Source organism: Myzus persicae, unplaced genomic scaffold, assembly GCF_001856785.1.
Source record: "Myzus persicae strain clone G006 unplaced genomic scaffold, MPER_G0061.0, whole genome shotgun sequence".
Lineage (NCBI taxonomy): Eukaryota > Metazoa > Arthropoda > Insecta > Hemiptera > Aphididae > Myzus > Myzus persicae.
In genome coordinates this window covers 140,761-155,884 of record NW_019103345.1, presented here as the reverse complement: position 1 = coordinate 155,884, position 15,124 = coordinate 140,761, and the positions used below count along the sequence as shown (strand labels likewise).

The following is a 15,124-nucleotide window of genomic DNA, read 5'->3' as shown; positions in this document are numbered from 1 at the left end:
AAATTTTTTTATAATAATAATAATATAGCATGCCAAATAAATGAAAGTATTGTAAGACTCAACCAATCATGTGCAATTGATACAATTCAGGTGGACATTCTTTTAAAACTAAATTGTGACCTTTGAATTATGTTAATCATATAAATTACATAGAATATCAGAATGAAACCCTTGAAACTTTTAATTCAAATTTGTCTCTTGAATCGGAAAGTTGTCAATATATTCAACTTTTTTTTAGCAAAAGGCACAGGTAGAAGGCTTTTATTAGTGAAAATGAGGTGGCCAGTACCACAATTACTGTTTTTGTCATAATCCACGGATGTACATAAAATCACAATAGGGAAGAGGGTCCTATTGTAAGTTTTGGGAGTTATGTATTATAGAAGTGTAATATATTTCACAAATATTGATTAAAAGAAATCTTGAACAACTTAATAATACATAACTAACAAAAACAAATAATTGATAGAGTTATTTTATTGTTACATATAAATCGCAACATTTAACATACAATAATTATATACATCTTGTAAAAAAATGATACCATGTCTAAGTAATAAAAAAAACATGATACAATTATTAACAAATAATTCAAAAACTAACAATTATTAAAAGTCAATACATAACTGACTATTCTTAATAAAGTTGTAGATATGCCTACATCTGTTATTATAACTTCAATAATTTAATATGAGCAGATAACATTAATACACAAAATACATTTAGGTATAAGTGTCTTAAATAAAGTAGTTAAATTATCACTTGTAATTTGAAAGCTCAAGTTCTTTGAACAGATGGCGACAATATTGACTTCCAACTGATAATGGGTAATCACATTTTAACAATAATTTAGAATCACTTTCTGATACTGTTTCAAAAGCTATTAAATACTCTTGATCAAAAGCACCTGAAATAATAAATATTTTAACTAAATAAATTCCAAAAATGAATAATATTATATACATTGGGTAATAGAAAGCACATATAGTCAAAATAGTAGTGATAATTGGCAGTGTTGTGATAATATTTAAAATAGAAACATAAATACCCAAATTAAAGTTTTTCAAACACACTAAGTTAAAAAACTAGACCTCAGAAATAAGGTTAGGCAAGAAATTCCAAAAAGCTATTTAAAGATATCACTTTTGTGCAAAATCACTCCCAAATATAACACTTGAAATTTTTTACTTTGATCTATTCACTAAGTACAGTTTTCCTTATATAATAATATAAAAAAAGTTTTTAATAATTAATTTTATACTAACTTATATCAATGTTCTCACGACCAATAGCTGTAATCGTTAAAAACAGGATGTCTCTGTATAAAGAATGACTATGCGTCAAATCATTTCCTCGCAATTTGTTCCTCTCGAGAGCTAATTTTTTAAGCGGATCTATTAGATTATTACGCCGAATGTTTGCTATAATTTTTGACATAACACTAAAACAAAATTGAATATTATTATTGTTATATTAAAATAATTGTTAGTGATTATTACTGATTAAGTTATATTTTCTTGATACTTATTTTATTTGAACATAAATTCAAAAAATAAATTACAGTAATGTTTCTTTAAAAATAAATAAAAATTAAGTTATGAACCCAATTTTCACTTCAATTTCAAAAAATGTTTCAACTAGTTTTTCAGGAACATTGAATTAAAATTAAGGTTGGAAATAGTATCTTCTATAAAATATTAGGCCTCACCTCTTATAATGTATTATCAAGCTTAAACAGTACATTGTATTTATTTTAAAATTGTTATACTTATATATTACTTACTTCTTAGGTACAGTATTGCGATCAGTGACCAAAGCACTAATTAAACAACTCTCTTTTGACTCTTCATCAGACCAGAATGCGTACATTGGAGAACCCAAATCGTCATACAGTTTAGGATTGTCCCAAAGAGTTGTTATTAACACATTAGATGAATCACACGCTAACCAAATATCATGAAAATCAATGATATCTCGATTGCCTAATACACAATTTGCGTTCAGACATAAACCAGAAATATGTGATGGTACAGCAATTCTTTCAAATACCCAAACCTTAGAAATAAAATAAAGATTAAATTATAACTGAATAACAAAAGTAATTATAATTCTTTACTAGATTCCAATATATTATAGGATGTTCATCAGCAAACTTGGAGTGTATTAATGAAATGTCCCCTTCGGCCACAAGAATAGACTCTAGTTCTTTGCGCAAAACAAGTGGATTTAAATAAGGAACTGTTATTGTGTCAGCTTTATACTCATCATTTGTTACTTCTGTAAATAAATAATTCACGAATAAGAAATATTAAATTGAAAAAATACTTAATTGCTTTGTTAGTTATGAAATAAACTTAAATTAAAATGATATAATATTTTATCACTAATCACAATATTATTATTCAATGAAACAGATCAACAAGTTCAATAAACAAAATCCATAAGATACCTCTTTCACTGTTATCTGTTAATAAATCTACATTTTCTTGATTAATTTTCACATTTTCGTCTGTTACATTACTATTTTTTGATCGATAGTCGATCACATCTACTGTTAAAAACGGTACTACTTCCTTGACACATAGCCTGCATCTGTTGTAAAATGTATGAAATAAAAATCTTAAGCATTTTGAACACAATTAATAGTTGGTTAGATTATTACTTTGTATTTAAATTAGAATCATCTGGAACCCAACCAGACATTATTTCTTCATCAAACATTAAACATCCACAGTTGTGACATTTTGAACATGTAGTCATTACAATTTCTAAAGCAACCAATTCAGGAATATGACTAGAATGCCTATAAAGCTTTTCTTGGAATAAACTTAATTGTGATGAATCCATTGTTGCACAACCTAATACAATATAAATTATGAATATATATAATATATATTATACACTATAAGCATGTAATTTAAGTAATTATTGTGCTTTTGAAGTGCAACATTTTTGTACCAGAATTCATATTAGTAGAACTACTTTTCCTGTTGCCATCAGTAAAAAGATCAATTAAATTAGAACTCCAAGAATCTAAATGTTGAGCAACAGCAAGAGAAGATATCTCACTAGATATTTTACGCCTAACACTTGGCTCATTTGATGGTTGATCATTGTCATCTCCATTCCAATTGTCTTCTTCCCTTTGACATCTAAATATTTTAAAGAAAATAAATGTAATTAAAACAATCTAATCAAATAACTATAAGTATTAAGAGGAAGACGTTATACCCACATATGCTGTCTCCGTATTACAAATGTACAACATAACAAAAACTGTTTTTTGCGGAACAACTTTACTCTCTCTGTATTTATAGTATAATTACCGAAATACCACAACTTATGTGGAAGAACTTAATCTGTGCCGTGGTTTTATTTTTTTGATAGCACTAACCAATAAGTTTTAATTATTAAATAAAGAAACAAAAAAACCTTATGTTTTCAAACTGATAACTTACATTTTTTGAAATAATATAAATGGTACGACACAGATGAAGTTTTTCCCTACGCATTATGAGATTTTGGTTGTTCCACTATAAATAAAGAGATAATATAGTTGTCCTGCATTAATCTATGAAGTTAAAAAAAAAAGTTTTACTAAACTGAACATAGTCTTTTATAGGGGTATTATTCGTAGATATTGCTTCTTTGATTTCATCAAATTTTTTCACCATTGTATTAGCTGCACTTTTCAAACTAGTTAATCCGCCCATTAGAAGCTCATTTGATTTTTTTCCAGAAAAACTTGATGAACTAAAAACATAATAAGTAATTTTTAAATTGTATGTAAAATTTTTATTCATGAGTAAAGTAATTTCCTTATGTAATATGAAATAATTTTAATAATATTTATATCACACAGTCATTTGTTTTATATAACAATTTTACCATTGTGAAAATATGAGCGATGTACCCTATATTTTGAAGGATATTACATAAAGCGCAATTTGGGGTTGCGTAAATCTTATACATTATATGTGAGTTACAATATTTGTAACCAATTTATAATTAAATGTAAATGTGAAATATGACATCAAATGATACTTTACCTGAGATTGGTGAATGCATTTTCAATAATGTTGGTACCCATACGGAAGTCGGACTTACGCGGTAACGAAAATTTAGTTGGAGTATACTGACTGTAAATGTAAATAATAACTAAAACTACTACACAAAAAAAAAATCTACTAACTACAAATACAAATAAAATAATATAGAATATTCTGCTATCGACTAATTTCTAATTAATAACTAAAATTCTACGTTAATAAAAATAAAAATCGATGAACAGAAAATGTATACATGCTTAACATTAGTATATTAGCTATAGCTTCTGAATTTGAGTATTATATTGTTTTGAGTTTGAAGAGATTTCATAACTACTATTAAACGTTTTTGATTAACACTGTCTTAATATGATGATACGAGTTAATTCAGTTAGTTGTACAGTTGTACAATTTAAAATTTCTTATACCAAATATTTAATTTTAAAAAATCAAATAAGAATAAGAATATATTACACTTTTTATTCTTTATTTTTTACCTAATTGACTGAATGTATGAATTTAGTTTGGAAACATATTATATTACATAAATTGTACGTACATAATATAATATATTATGTATGAATTGTTATTTTCTAGTTCTTTTATTAATATATTTATATATATGTTTAACCTTGCATATTAAGTTATTCTATATCAGAATTTTTTTACTTACGAAAAGGGTATTTTAAATGCTGATCCTAAAGCAGACTTGATTGGGCTTTGTTGGTAATCTTGCTCGTTAGCACTATGAGCTGGCATAGTGGAAGATCTTTGTATATGCTTTTCGACATTACCTACATCTTCACTATATGTAGCACTACGATGCATATTACTCCACTCACGAAATAATACAGGTGAGCCACTACGGTCTAGCTCAATGCCAGACCTTACTCTTGGGACCGTAACTGATATATTGGGAATAGGTTCTGATTGTTCTTGAAATGCCCCCAAAGGATCATTTTCAAATACTGGAGTTCGCTGGGCTGGTTCAGCAAATCGATTCGGAGTACTTTCTTCATTTAGATTTTCTAACGAAGACTCAAAAGATTTCAGACCATCAAATACAAGCTTCTTAGATATGCCATTTGACTTTTTAAAATCAGTTTGGTATTTGAGATCATTAAGATTTTTCAGAATCTGAGCATCATTACCAAAACTTTTTGAACTAAAAAAAAATATGTACAAAGTATATTTATAAAAACAAGATTTATTTACAAAATAACATGTCCACTGACTAAATTCAGCTGATAATAAACCAAGTGTTTAATATTGAACTGCTCAACTACTAACTTACCGTTTTAACAATTTCAGTAATTCTGATGATTTGTCATTGGATGAATTGTGAAGTGCATGATGATAATGATGATGCCTTCTTGGTGAAATTTGAAGACGAACTTCATCTGATAGAGACCCACTACGGCCTCTGAAAAAAAATATTAAACTATTTTGCTTCTCTAGCACATAAATCATTGTTTTACATTTTATTTGTTGAATCGTAAATATTTTGAATTTTGAATTTTTAAGAAACATATTAAGCATGAATACAAAAAAAAATTTTAAAAATTAATATATTCTATGAAATAAAAAAATGATTAATAATATCAAACCTTGACATATTAATATATACAATAAACCCTACATTTTACTTTAAACTAGACTACCAACATTTATAAATAATAATCACTTCTCAAATATCTACTGTAAAATACTACTAGATAAAAAAAGATATTACCTGATTATTCGCACTTTAATATAATCAAAAATACTGCTGATAATGGATAAAAAAATATTATAAAATAATATGCATATACCTTTTTAAATCAGATTCACTTTCGATAGATATTGAGTCACTATTTTGTTTTGAACAAGCTGAACTTGGTCTTGAACAAGTAGTAGTCATCAAGAGACCAGCGCTACTTTCAACTACAAAAATACATTTATTTAAATATAGTTTAATATTTTTAAGATTGTGGGTAACTGAGCAAACAAAATTGATTATTAATGTAGTTAGAAACAGTAGGTTTTACAATTGTGAATATGTTCTTAAGTCCCCCATCAAATTTAATTAAATATTTTAGTAATTATATAAATATAACTAGAAACTTTTTAGATATTTTATATAAAATAAAACTTGTAAGTAAAAATGTTTCTAGAACACTTTAAATTTTGCTTTTTAATTATGTTTATTATTTTAGGGATATGTTTTCTTGAACTTATCAAACTCTCGTATAGCTAAAACACTCGAACAGTAGAAAAGAATTCAGTTTTTATATCCATACTATAAAAGTATCATAGTATTATAATTAAAGTGTGTACCAAGAATGTTAATGATTAATACTATACATTTTTATGAGTTTAAACTGGATATATTTTTATGTAACATTAAAATTCAAATTTAATGTTCAAAAGTTTGAGGAAAAATTGATTCCAGTTTGAGTTCAAGTTTGGCCAACCCCTAAATTAATACTTACATTGTTGTGAACTCCACGATTGTTCATCTTCTGTAGATAAGGATATTTGTTTGACAATATTAGTAGGACGACTCCTCAACCCAAAATTGGATTCTACATTTATGGACAATTTTCTAGGTGCTGAAAAAAAATATAAAATAAAGTTTAAGTAATAAACTTTGAATCAAAGTGATAATTTATGTATTACATTATTTTTCATAATAAATTAAATGGTAAGATGTTTGTTTTTCATGTGTGTAAATATGTATAAGCGATGTTTAATAAAAAAAAAAGTATGATTCCCTTTATGAATGAGAATATACCTAAGAAGTAACAATAGCATTCTGAATAAGCAAAATCGCTTTAAACACATACCTAACTTAATATTTAATATAACGCAATAATTATTTTCTTTCTCATTACACACAGAAAAAAAATAAAACCATTTATAATTGAAATTTTAAAATATCAACACTAATTTTACCAATGTTGGAAATACTAACAAGCTATAAATATAAAAAAAATTAACTATTTAAAATAATATTTCTATGTTTACTTAATAAGAAAAAGTAATTACAATGTAGGAAGTAATAACTCACTATTTGAAATTGAAGGATGCTTTTCTGTTGTAGACAAGCTTTCTAAAGAGGTATGGGAAATTTTATCTTCTTCCAAATGCCTTCGGTTTTTGTTCTGGACCCCAGCTTTTTTAAATAATGCTGCACTTAATACCACATTTCTATAATAAAATATAAATGGTTAGAGTTAATATTGATATTTGATATACTTTAATTTAAAATAAAAATTCAATTACAAACATTAGTAAAAACAGGGACTTACCTAAGTTTTTTCCATAGCAATTGACTAGGTGTTCTTAAATCGGATGGCCAAGTAGATTCTAACAAAGCTCTGTTATAAAAGCCATATGTTATAGCATTAGGGTGAAGTCCACAACGTTTCATTACAAGTAATAGTTTTACAGCTAACATGGGTTGATTGTAAATCCCACATAACTGCATCATAACCCTGTAGCAAACCTAAACAACATAACAAAAATACAATAAAGGAAAAACCTTTTAAAATAAATACATTTTATTTTTTTAATTGTGTATACAATATTATGAGCTAGTTTTTCAAGGTCTTCAATATCTGCTGAATCAGAATATTAAAGGAGTGCCAAACAGCAAAACACAATAAATAAGTTTTTCAATTTGAAAGAATGTTCAATTTTAAGAAAAATGGTATAGGTTTAACATTTTTTCACACATTATTCAATGAATTATGAAGAATTGAATAGAGACTGTGACATCAATGAGCTGTCCGTGTCGTAATTGCCTATCATTTATGTGTACAAGTTGCTTGCTTCCAATAATAATTTAATTACCTTTAAAGTAATTTTTGAATTTTTGTTGTCTATATATGATGTGATGCATTGAACATAACCAGAATTTATCTAGTGTATAGTTTTTTTGAAATATTTAAAATCATATAATACTAATTTCCGTTACATATACATTTGTAACCACAGCAGTGATTAATAGCAACACACCATGGACCAACCAGTCATTATCTCTTATAGAATTTTTAATACTTAAAATAAACTAAACATTTTATTGAAAATATGACATTACAGTTATTTTTAGATGGATTAATTATTGTGAAAATTGAGCAATTTTTACTTGCAAAAGATAAGCAGTTCACAAAGCTTCAAAGCCATACAAAGCCTTCTCTCTCCCACCTTTCTAAATACACTAAAATGGCTAATATCTCTTTAAATAATCATTAAATGTAATAATCATTTAAAACAAATTGTTTTTATTATTCTAACTATAATAATTTAATATTAAATAATAATTTGAAATTTTTTTTTTTTGTATGCTCTCTTTTAGTAGGTTTTTAGTGTACCTAACCATTGAATAAGGCCACTACAATGGATGTGTTCAACTTGAGAATTCAAAATGTAATCAAATATAAATCGTAGAAAAACTATACAAATTCAAAAATCAAGTACATGATCAATACTGGATTTTTTATACTTTTATGAATTTATTAAAATCATCAAATATTTATTTTGTTATTTAAAATTAATTATTTCATTTCTCACCATAAGTATCAATAAATATTTTATTTTTATAGAAAATACTTAAAGACAAACCTCATCAGTCAATAAATGTACTCCAGTTTTTTGAAATTTATTTAATAACTCATATGCTGAGCGTAGAGTAGATGTGGCACGATCTTCTGATTGAAGTATATGACTTGGTAAATGAATAAACCATAAACTAAAAAAAATAAATTATTATTCCGATTTATAGTAAAACAGGTTGATTTATTTTTGAATTACTCTAATGGATTATTTATAATAAAATGTTTTAAGTTAAGTAAGCACAAAATTAAATTGTAAGTAAAAACAAAAATTAAGAGGGGTCTGGGTTTATTATAAATGATAAACTTCGAAGTGTAAAATATAATAAAATAATTATCTTTTAATGAATGTTTGCTAAATATATATTGTAATAAATCTAAGAGTAATAACATAAATAACATATTTGAAGGTCATTATATTACCTATAGCATGTTCCCAGTAAAAATTTAGCCCAAAGACTAGGAGATGTAGAATATTTACGGGCTAATTTTTGAGCTGATTTAACTTCATGTTTAGTACGTCTAGCCATTGGACTGCCTGGAATCGGTAGATGTTCATCATTTTTTACTTTCAAATAATTGTTTGACTCTTTACATTTTAGTAATTCAGAATTTAGGATAAACCCATTCTAAAAATAAAAAATTTACGCATTAGTAAATTAACTACTAAATTTAACTTAGCATAAATTATTGTATTTTACTTCATAAGTATACAGAGTATTAAATGGTAAATCGTTTATTTCTGGAGGCATTATGAAAACAGTTCTTTCACTTTCACCACATGTGTCTAGTTCAATCAGTCTTGTATCATAGTTTTCCAAATCAATCTGAAACACAATTTTGAGAAACTTAATCATTGAAGAAAAATAAATTATTGGGTTTGATAATACTTTTTCTGAACACTCATCAAAAAACTCTAAAGCAGCATCCATGTTGGATACAAATGATCGTTCTTCAATAAACCTTATAAACATTTGAGTTTTTGTTAAAAGAGAATAAAATTTCACATTTGTCTTTTCTCTGGATTTTAAAAAACCTAAACATTCAACAGTACAACACGTGTCAATAAATAATTAAGTCCATTATTCCTATATTTCTACAATGTATTATATTATTTTTTATACAATTTAATAATTATTAAGATCATGAGTTGGTTCTCTGGCATTATAATCTTTCATTTACAGAATACTGAATATTATATTATGACACAATATGATTTGAACTATAATTACCTTGCAAATCAAATAATGAACTTGTATCTGTTGCCCCAACTGTAGGTGCTTTAGTAATAGGCCTTAGATACCATCGATATCCTTTTAGTACAGAACCCATAAAACGAAGAAAAGCTTCCTGAATCTCTAATTCTAATTCATGCTAAAAGTAAATATTGAACATTAAATAGTTAGTACAATTTAAAAAAACTGTTATTTTCAAAATATCAATCATAATTTAATAAAATAGTTTAAAACAAAATTCATAATTTTAGTAGTAAAAAAAGTTATAAGCCGATATACTGCCATTCACAATTAAGATGTTTATTTAGTACATAATATTATCGAAATGTGACTAAATATACATCATATGTAATTATACTGTAATTAGTCATATACAAGTATATAAATAAAACTATAATTTGTTATTAATAAAGTAATAGTTACATTACATAATATCACATATTTTCTGCATTACATACATGAATAAATATGTATTTTTTTTAAGTGTTATGTACTATATCTCCAAGAAAATATGATTATTTCATTTATAATTTGATATGAGTTTTATCCATCAACAATAATTCACATTCTAACATTCAACCAAAATGCTATTTTTTTAATACGAATTGTATTTCTGTGGATAGTGAATAGGGTGATTCTTTTAACAGTGATCATCCATTGTCTCAAAAAGTATATGTATTTAAAACTTACAAATCCAAGTTATAACTAATTAATTACTCTTTAAAAAATTAAAATTTTTATATTTGTAGTAAAAAGTACCATTCAAAAAGTTATAAGACTAAAAATTGTAAGATAATATGTTTTTTTCAGAAGTATCAATAGTTTTTAAAATAATGAAATCTTATGACAAAAAAGTCATCCTGTATAAGTAATTATATAATATTCATTAATTATCAGCTCTGTGTTCATACTTTATGACCTTGCATGCATGATTTTTTTTTTTTAATAAAATATTCTAAAATACTTAATGGATCAACCTATATCTGTACAGAAAATAAAATGAAATATTTCTGGTGGAAAGGAGGAGGCAGGGGATATATCAAAAAAATAGATCACTGTAGCATATCTAAAAAATGTTTTAAAAAGAAAAATCTGGGTGGGTTATCATATAAGAAATACATACATATTAAAATGAGACATATATACTAGGTGATCCATTTTAGTATCATTACTCATTAATTCAATTTTGACTTTTAAAAATATTTCTTTTAGATAATTCTAGTGTAAAATAACACTTTAAAAAATGTCCAACTATTATATTTTTATGATTCTTGTTAGTTGTTAAGTTAAGAACTTAGTTGTTTAGAACGGAAAACAAACATTTTTGAATTTAAACTCTGAAGCAAAATATTGTTCGGAGTATTTCAATGAATAAAGATCAAATTTTAAACAAGGCATTAATTATAAGTATTTATAGTTAAGATAAACAGAGGTTGACCAACATTTTACGGAATACCTAATAAGAGTGCCCCTACCATCACAAAAACTTAAAATAACATTTGAAATAATGTCTGTAGACACTTATATGGATCATGTTGTACAACAATTTATTATCCGGTATTAAGTTATTGCCGACCTTTTATTTATAACACTAAAGCTAATTGATACTTATGTCATTTTATATACAATTATATTGTAAGAATAATAAAATTACAAATAATATGTATTGCACTATTACCTCTTTCCGCTTTTTTAAAAAATCTCTATCAAAATTAGTTTCTTCAATACTTTTGTTACAAGTAGCTTTATAGGTATTTTGGAGATCATCAAGTTTTTTATTGAGTTTTTCTAAAGTATTCTTTAATGTTCTTGTTGGTTTTTTAGGAAGTAGTTTTGCTGTTAAATGTTTTTTATCTTCACAACTTTGTACAAAATATAATTAATTAAAAAATGTATGTTATAAATTATTAAACAATTTAAAAATTATGCTTACAGTGTAATAGTGTTAGTATCCAGATCTACACAAGTCACATCTGTGGGTGGCTCATATAAATCAAAAAACCTTGAATCAACTCCAATCAGAAATGGTAATGGAGCGTGTAAGACTTCAGCCAAACCAAGGGGGCATAATGGAATATATGGACATTGCCATTTAAACGGGAATATCAGCTGAAAATTGGTTGTAAGAATATTTATAAATATAATATAAAAAATATTAATTATGGTAGTTACATATTTTTTGTTAGCAAAAATATATCACTTATGAAATTATGATTATAATGATTTAAACAAAAATACTTTAATTTTATTTATTTACCGTGGATACTGCTTCTGCTACTGCGGTAAGTACATTTGGTCTTAAAGAATGAATGAGAAGTTTCTGTTCCGTTAGGGCACACAAAAGTAATAGAAGACAATTATCAGGATGTAAATTCATAATCATTTGATGAAAACCGGCACCACTATAAATATATCATTAAATTATTTTATTGAATTTTATATTAATACAAATTACCAATTAATTTAAAAATAACTTTAATTAACTAGTTTTTTTTTTAACTCTGAATACCAAAATTGGAATATACAGGTTTACTGTACAATCTATTATTAAAATAATATATTACAATTATATATAATAATTATTTTAACTTTTAATCTAGGTGAAAATGAAATTTAAGAATTCTATTATTAGGAGCTAAATACAATGTTTACTGTAATATATAAAATATTCTTAATAAAAAGTTTAAAAAATGTTTAACCTGCCTGAAATAACTTAATTAAATTACCTCCTAGGAATGGGTAGATCTTCTGGTTGAGTTAATATAAGCTGTGTGTCCATTGATAATTGTACAAGTATCTGCGGTCTTTCTGGAGAAGGAAATGGTACTTCATCCACCAAATGTGTTATATATCTTTCAATAGGTATGGGCATTTGTTCATTAAGAGAAGTCTTTAATAAAAACATTAAGAATTTTTGAAAAGTATCAAAAAAAGGCCAGTGTGATAAGACACACAGACTCTTATTAGCATGTAAACTGATTCCTTTTTTTAACTCATTTGAATCTTTTAAACCTAATAACTTTTGTTGTTCAATAGAAAGTTTTCCATTAAACTTTTCGTAAAAAGTAATTGCTGCACCATAGACCTAATTATAACAATCAATTTAACATTAAAAATTGTATGTCTTTTTCTTAAAGACACTATTGTATAATCTTTAAATGCATACTTTTTCTGAGGCATCGCTAACAGTTAAAACAAATGTAGAAAATATAGGATCTGGTTGAGATGCTTCATCTGGCCATGCCTCAAGTGTGGCTCCCATTGGTAAGCAAAATAACGCTACTGAAGGCAGAAGATGGAAGTAATTTCTATCTGTCTTAGGATATCGATCAGTAATAACTACAAAATATTATATAAAACACAAAATTATTGCTTAATCCACATAATTAAATTAAGATTAAGGAATATGAAAATATGTAGTTTTTACCTGGTTGATAGGTTATAGACTTGGGCTTCATAACAGACTTTTTGTAGCATAAGTAGACATCTGATCCAACTACACCTTTATTGAGATTTTTGTGTATTAGACAAAACGCATGAGGTGGTGTTTCTCCTCGGCTGGTTATAACTACACATACATGTGATACAGCTAAAATATTACAAGGTGCAGAAGGTGATGCTCTACGATAAGTTATAAAAGTTCGAGATGATGTAGAGTTATTGATATTTGCTATTTGGCCACTGACACTTGTTTTTAACACTTTAGCATCATGTAATACCCTTTCTTTGCCATCAAACATAATACTGAAAAAGAATCCCACATATTTACACAGAATAAAAATGTAAAATAAAAGGCTTGAAAATATTAATTTTTCTATAATGCAATTTATATTTTATAATATTAGGATCTGGCTTATTTAAGCTGAAAAAAATTATTTTGAGTAATCACGTTGTTAATATATTAAATTATGTTCCAATCTGAAATGTTATCATATGTCGCATTGCAACAAATAGGGTTTATTCAAAAAATACTAAAAATAGTCATGGTTTTTTATGTGAGAAATATTATTTATTTATCATAAAAATACCTAAAATATTCAAACATCCTATACTTCAGGTGTTTCAGTTGACATTTTTATTTAAACACTTGGCTGGGAGTGATACCATATTCCATTAAGGTAATTAATACCTGACAAAATTCAAGAAATACTTATTGTTTGAGGGGTTGGATATATCAATAGAGATAGTAAAACGTTTTTAATGATTCATCAACTTACACTCAAATTATAAGGAAACAAAAATAATAACTAATTCAGTATTTATAATACAAAATTTAGGTGGATAATAATAATGATGTTAATTTCAATAAATATATTTATATTTTTAATTACCCAATATCAACAATAGGAGGTTTATTACGTCCACGTTGGTAACATAAAAATACTTCTGGACTCCTTAGACTTCCATGATTTAAATCTGCTACTAGACCTAACATTGAAATAAAATTAGGTAGATTCAAACAATTAAGTGTTTAATCATAGACTCACCAGTAGGAGTCGTCTCTATAAGCGTATAACCAGGGGGCACCTTTTCACCAAGTGAAGGGAACACTATAGCTAAATCAGTAATTGGCGGTAAATCAGAACATAAACTTTGCTTTAGATGGGTAGAGTTAGTGTCATCTTGAGATTGTTCATCAGATGCTCCAACTACTACAAAATAATCAACTACTCTTCGTTCTTCCATAATTACTGAAACCTAAACAACATAAAAGTAGTTACTTGTTTAAAATATATAATATAATATATACCTGTAGTAAAATATTACACAAAAATCATGAAAAACAAAACCCAATACAGCCTTGGATGATCCAAGGTGATTTTGCAATACAAAATATTTAGTTACCTACTGTTTTTATGATAGAAGTAAAAAATAATATATATGTACAATTTTATATGTCAATATGAATTATTTAATGGTTCGAATCGTAATATAGAACACGGTCCATGAGCAACTGCAGCCATCACGGTGCAATTGATATTAATTTAAAAACATTAACACATTGTTATAACTTTCGTCGCAAAAGTAAACAGAACTCTGACAATCTGGAGAGTGGAGAAAAACATTCTATGATATATTAATATTATATAGGTAGTTGTAGGCCGAATGAAAATAATAATATTATACCATAGATAAGTATACTATTATACGAACCTATTGTTCATTAACAATTCAATTGATAAATTGGTTTTAACTTCAGTAGCAAGGTTTGTGATAGCAAAAATGATAAAGACACGGAATGTATAAA

At 26.2% G+C, this 15,124-nt stretch overlaps 1 protein-coding gene across 7 annotated transcripts; it reads right to left on the bottom strand.

The window, feature by feature from the left end:
* Positions 1-715: 715 nt before the first annotated feature.
* Positions 716-15,001, bottom strand: LOC111034329 (C-myc promoter-binding protein). 7 transcript variants are annotated; one of them, XM_022315484.1, is made up of 29 exons: positions 14,627-15,001; positions 14,364-14,574; positions 14,208-14,304; positions 13,304-13,620; positions 13,043-13,215; positions 12,603-12,961; positions 12,134-12,278; positions 11,810-11,985; positions 11,555-11,738; positions 9,874-10,015; positions 9,532-9,677; positions 9,343-9,468; positions 9,065-9,270; positions 8,652-8,778; positions 7,337-7,533; positions 7,096-7,235; positions 6,518-6,637; positions 5,858-5,969; positions 5,341-5,469; positions 4,720-5,211; positions 4,050-4,139; positions 3,604-3,753; positions 2,959-3,152; positions 2,663-2,858; positions 2,450-2,592; positions 2,117-2,277; positions 1,784-2,055; positions 1,266-1,441; positions 759-907 (listed from the first exon to the last, which is right to left on the bottom strand). In XM_022315484.1, the coding sequence occupies exons 2-29, from the start codon at positions 14,560-14,562 to the stop codon at positions 759-761; spliced, it is 5,118 nt and encodes a 1,705-aa protein (XP_022171176.1). In that variant the 5' UTR covers positions 14,563-14,574; positions 14,627-15,001. The 7 variants fall into 7 exon arrangements, with proteins under 7 accessions (XP_022171180.1, XP_022171181.1, XP_022171182.1 ...); XM_022315485.1 differs by having other exon boundaries at positions 14,644-15,001; XM_022315486.1 differs by having other exon boundaries at positions 14,722-15,001.
* Between the last annotated feature and the right edge of the window lie 123 nt (positions 15,002-15,124).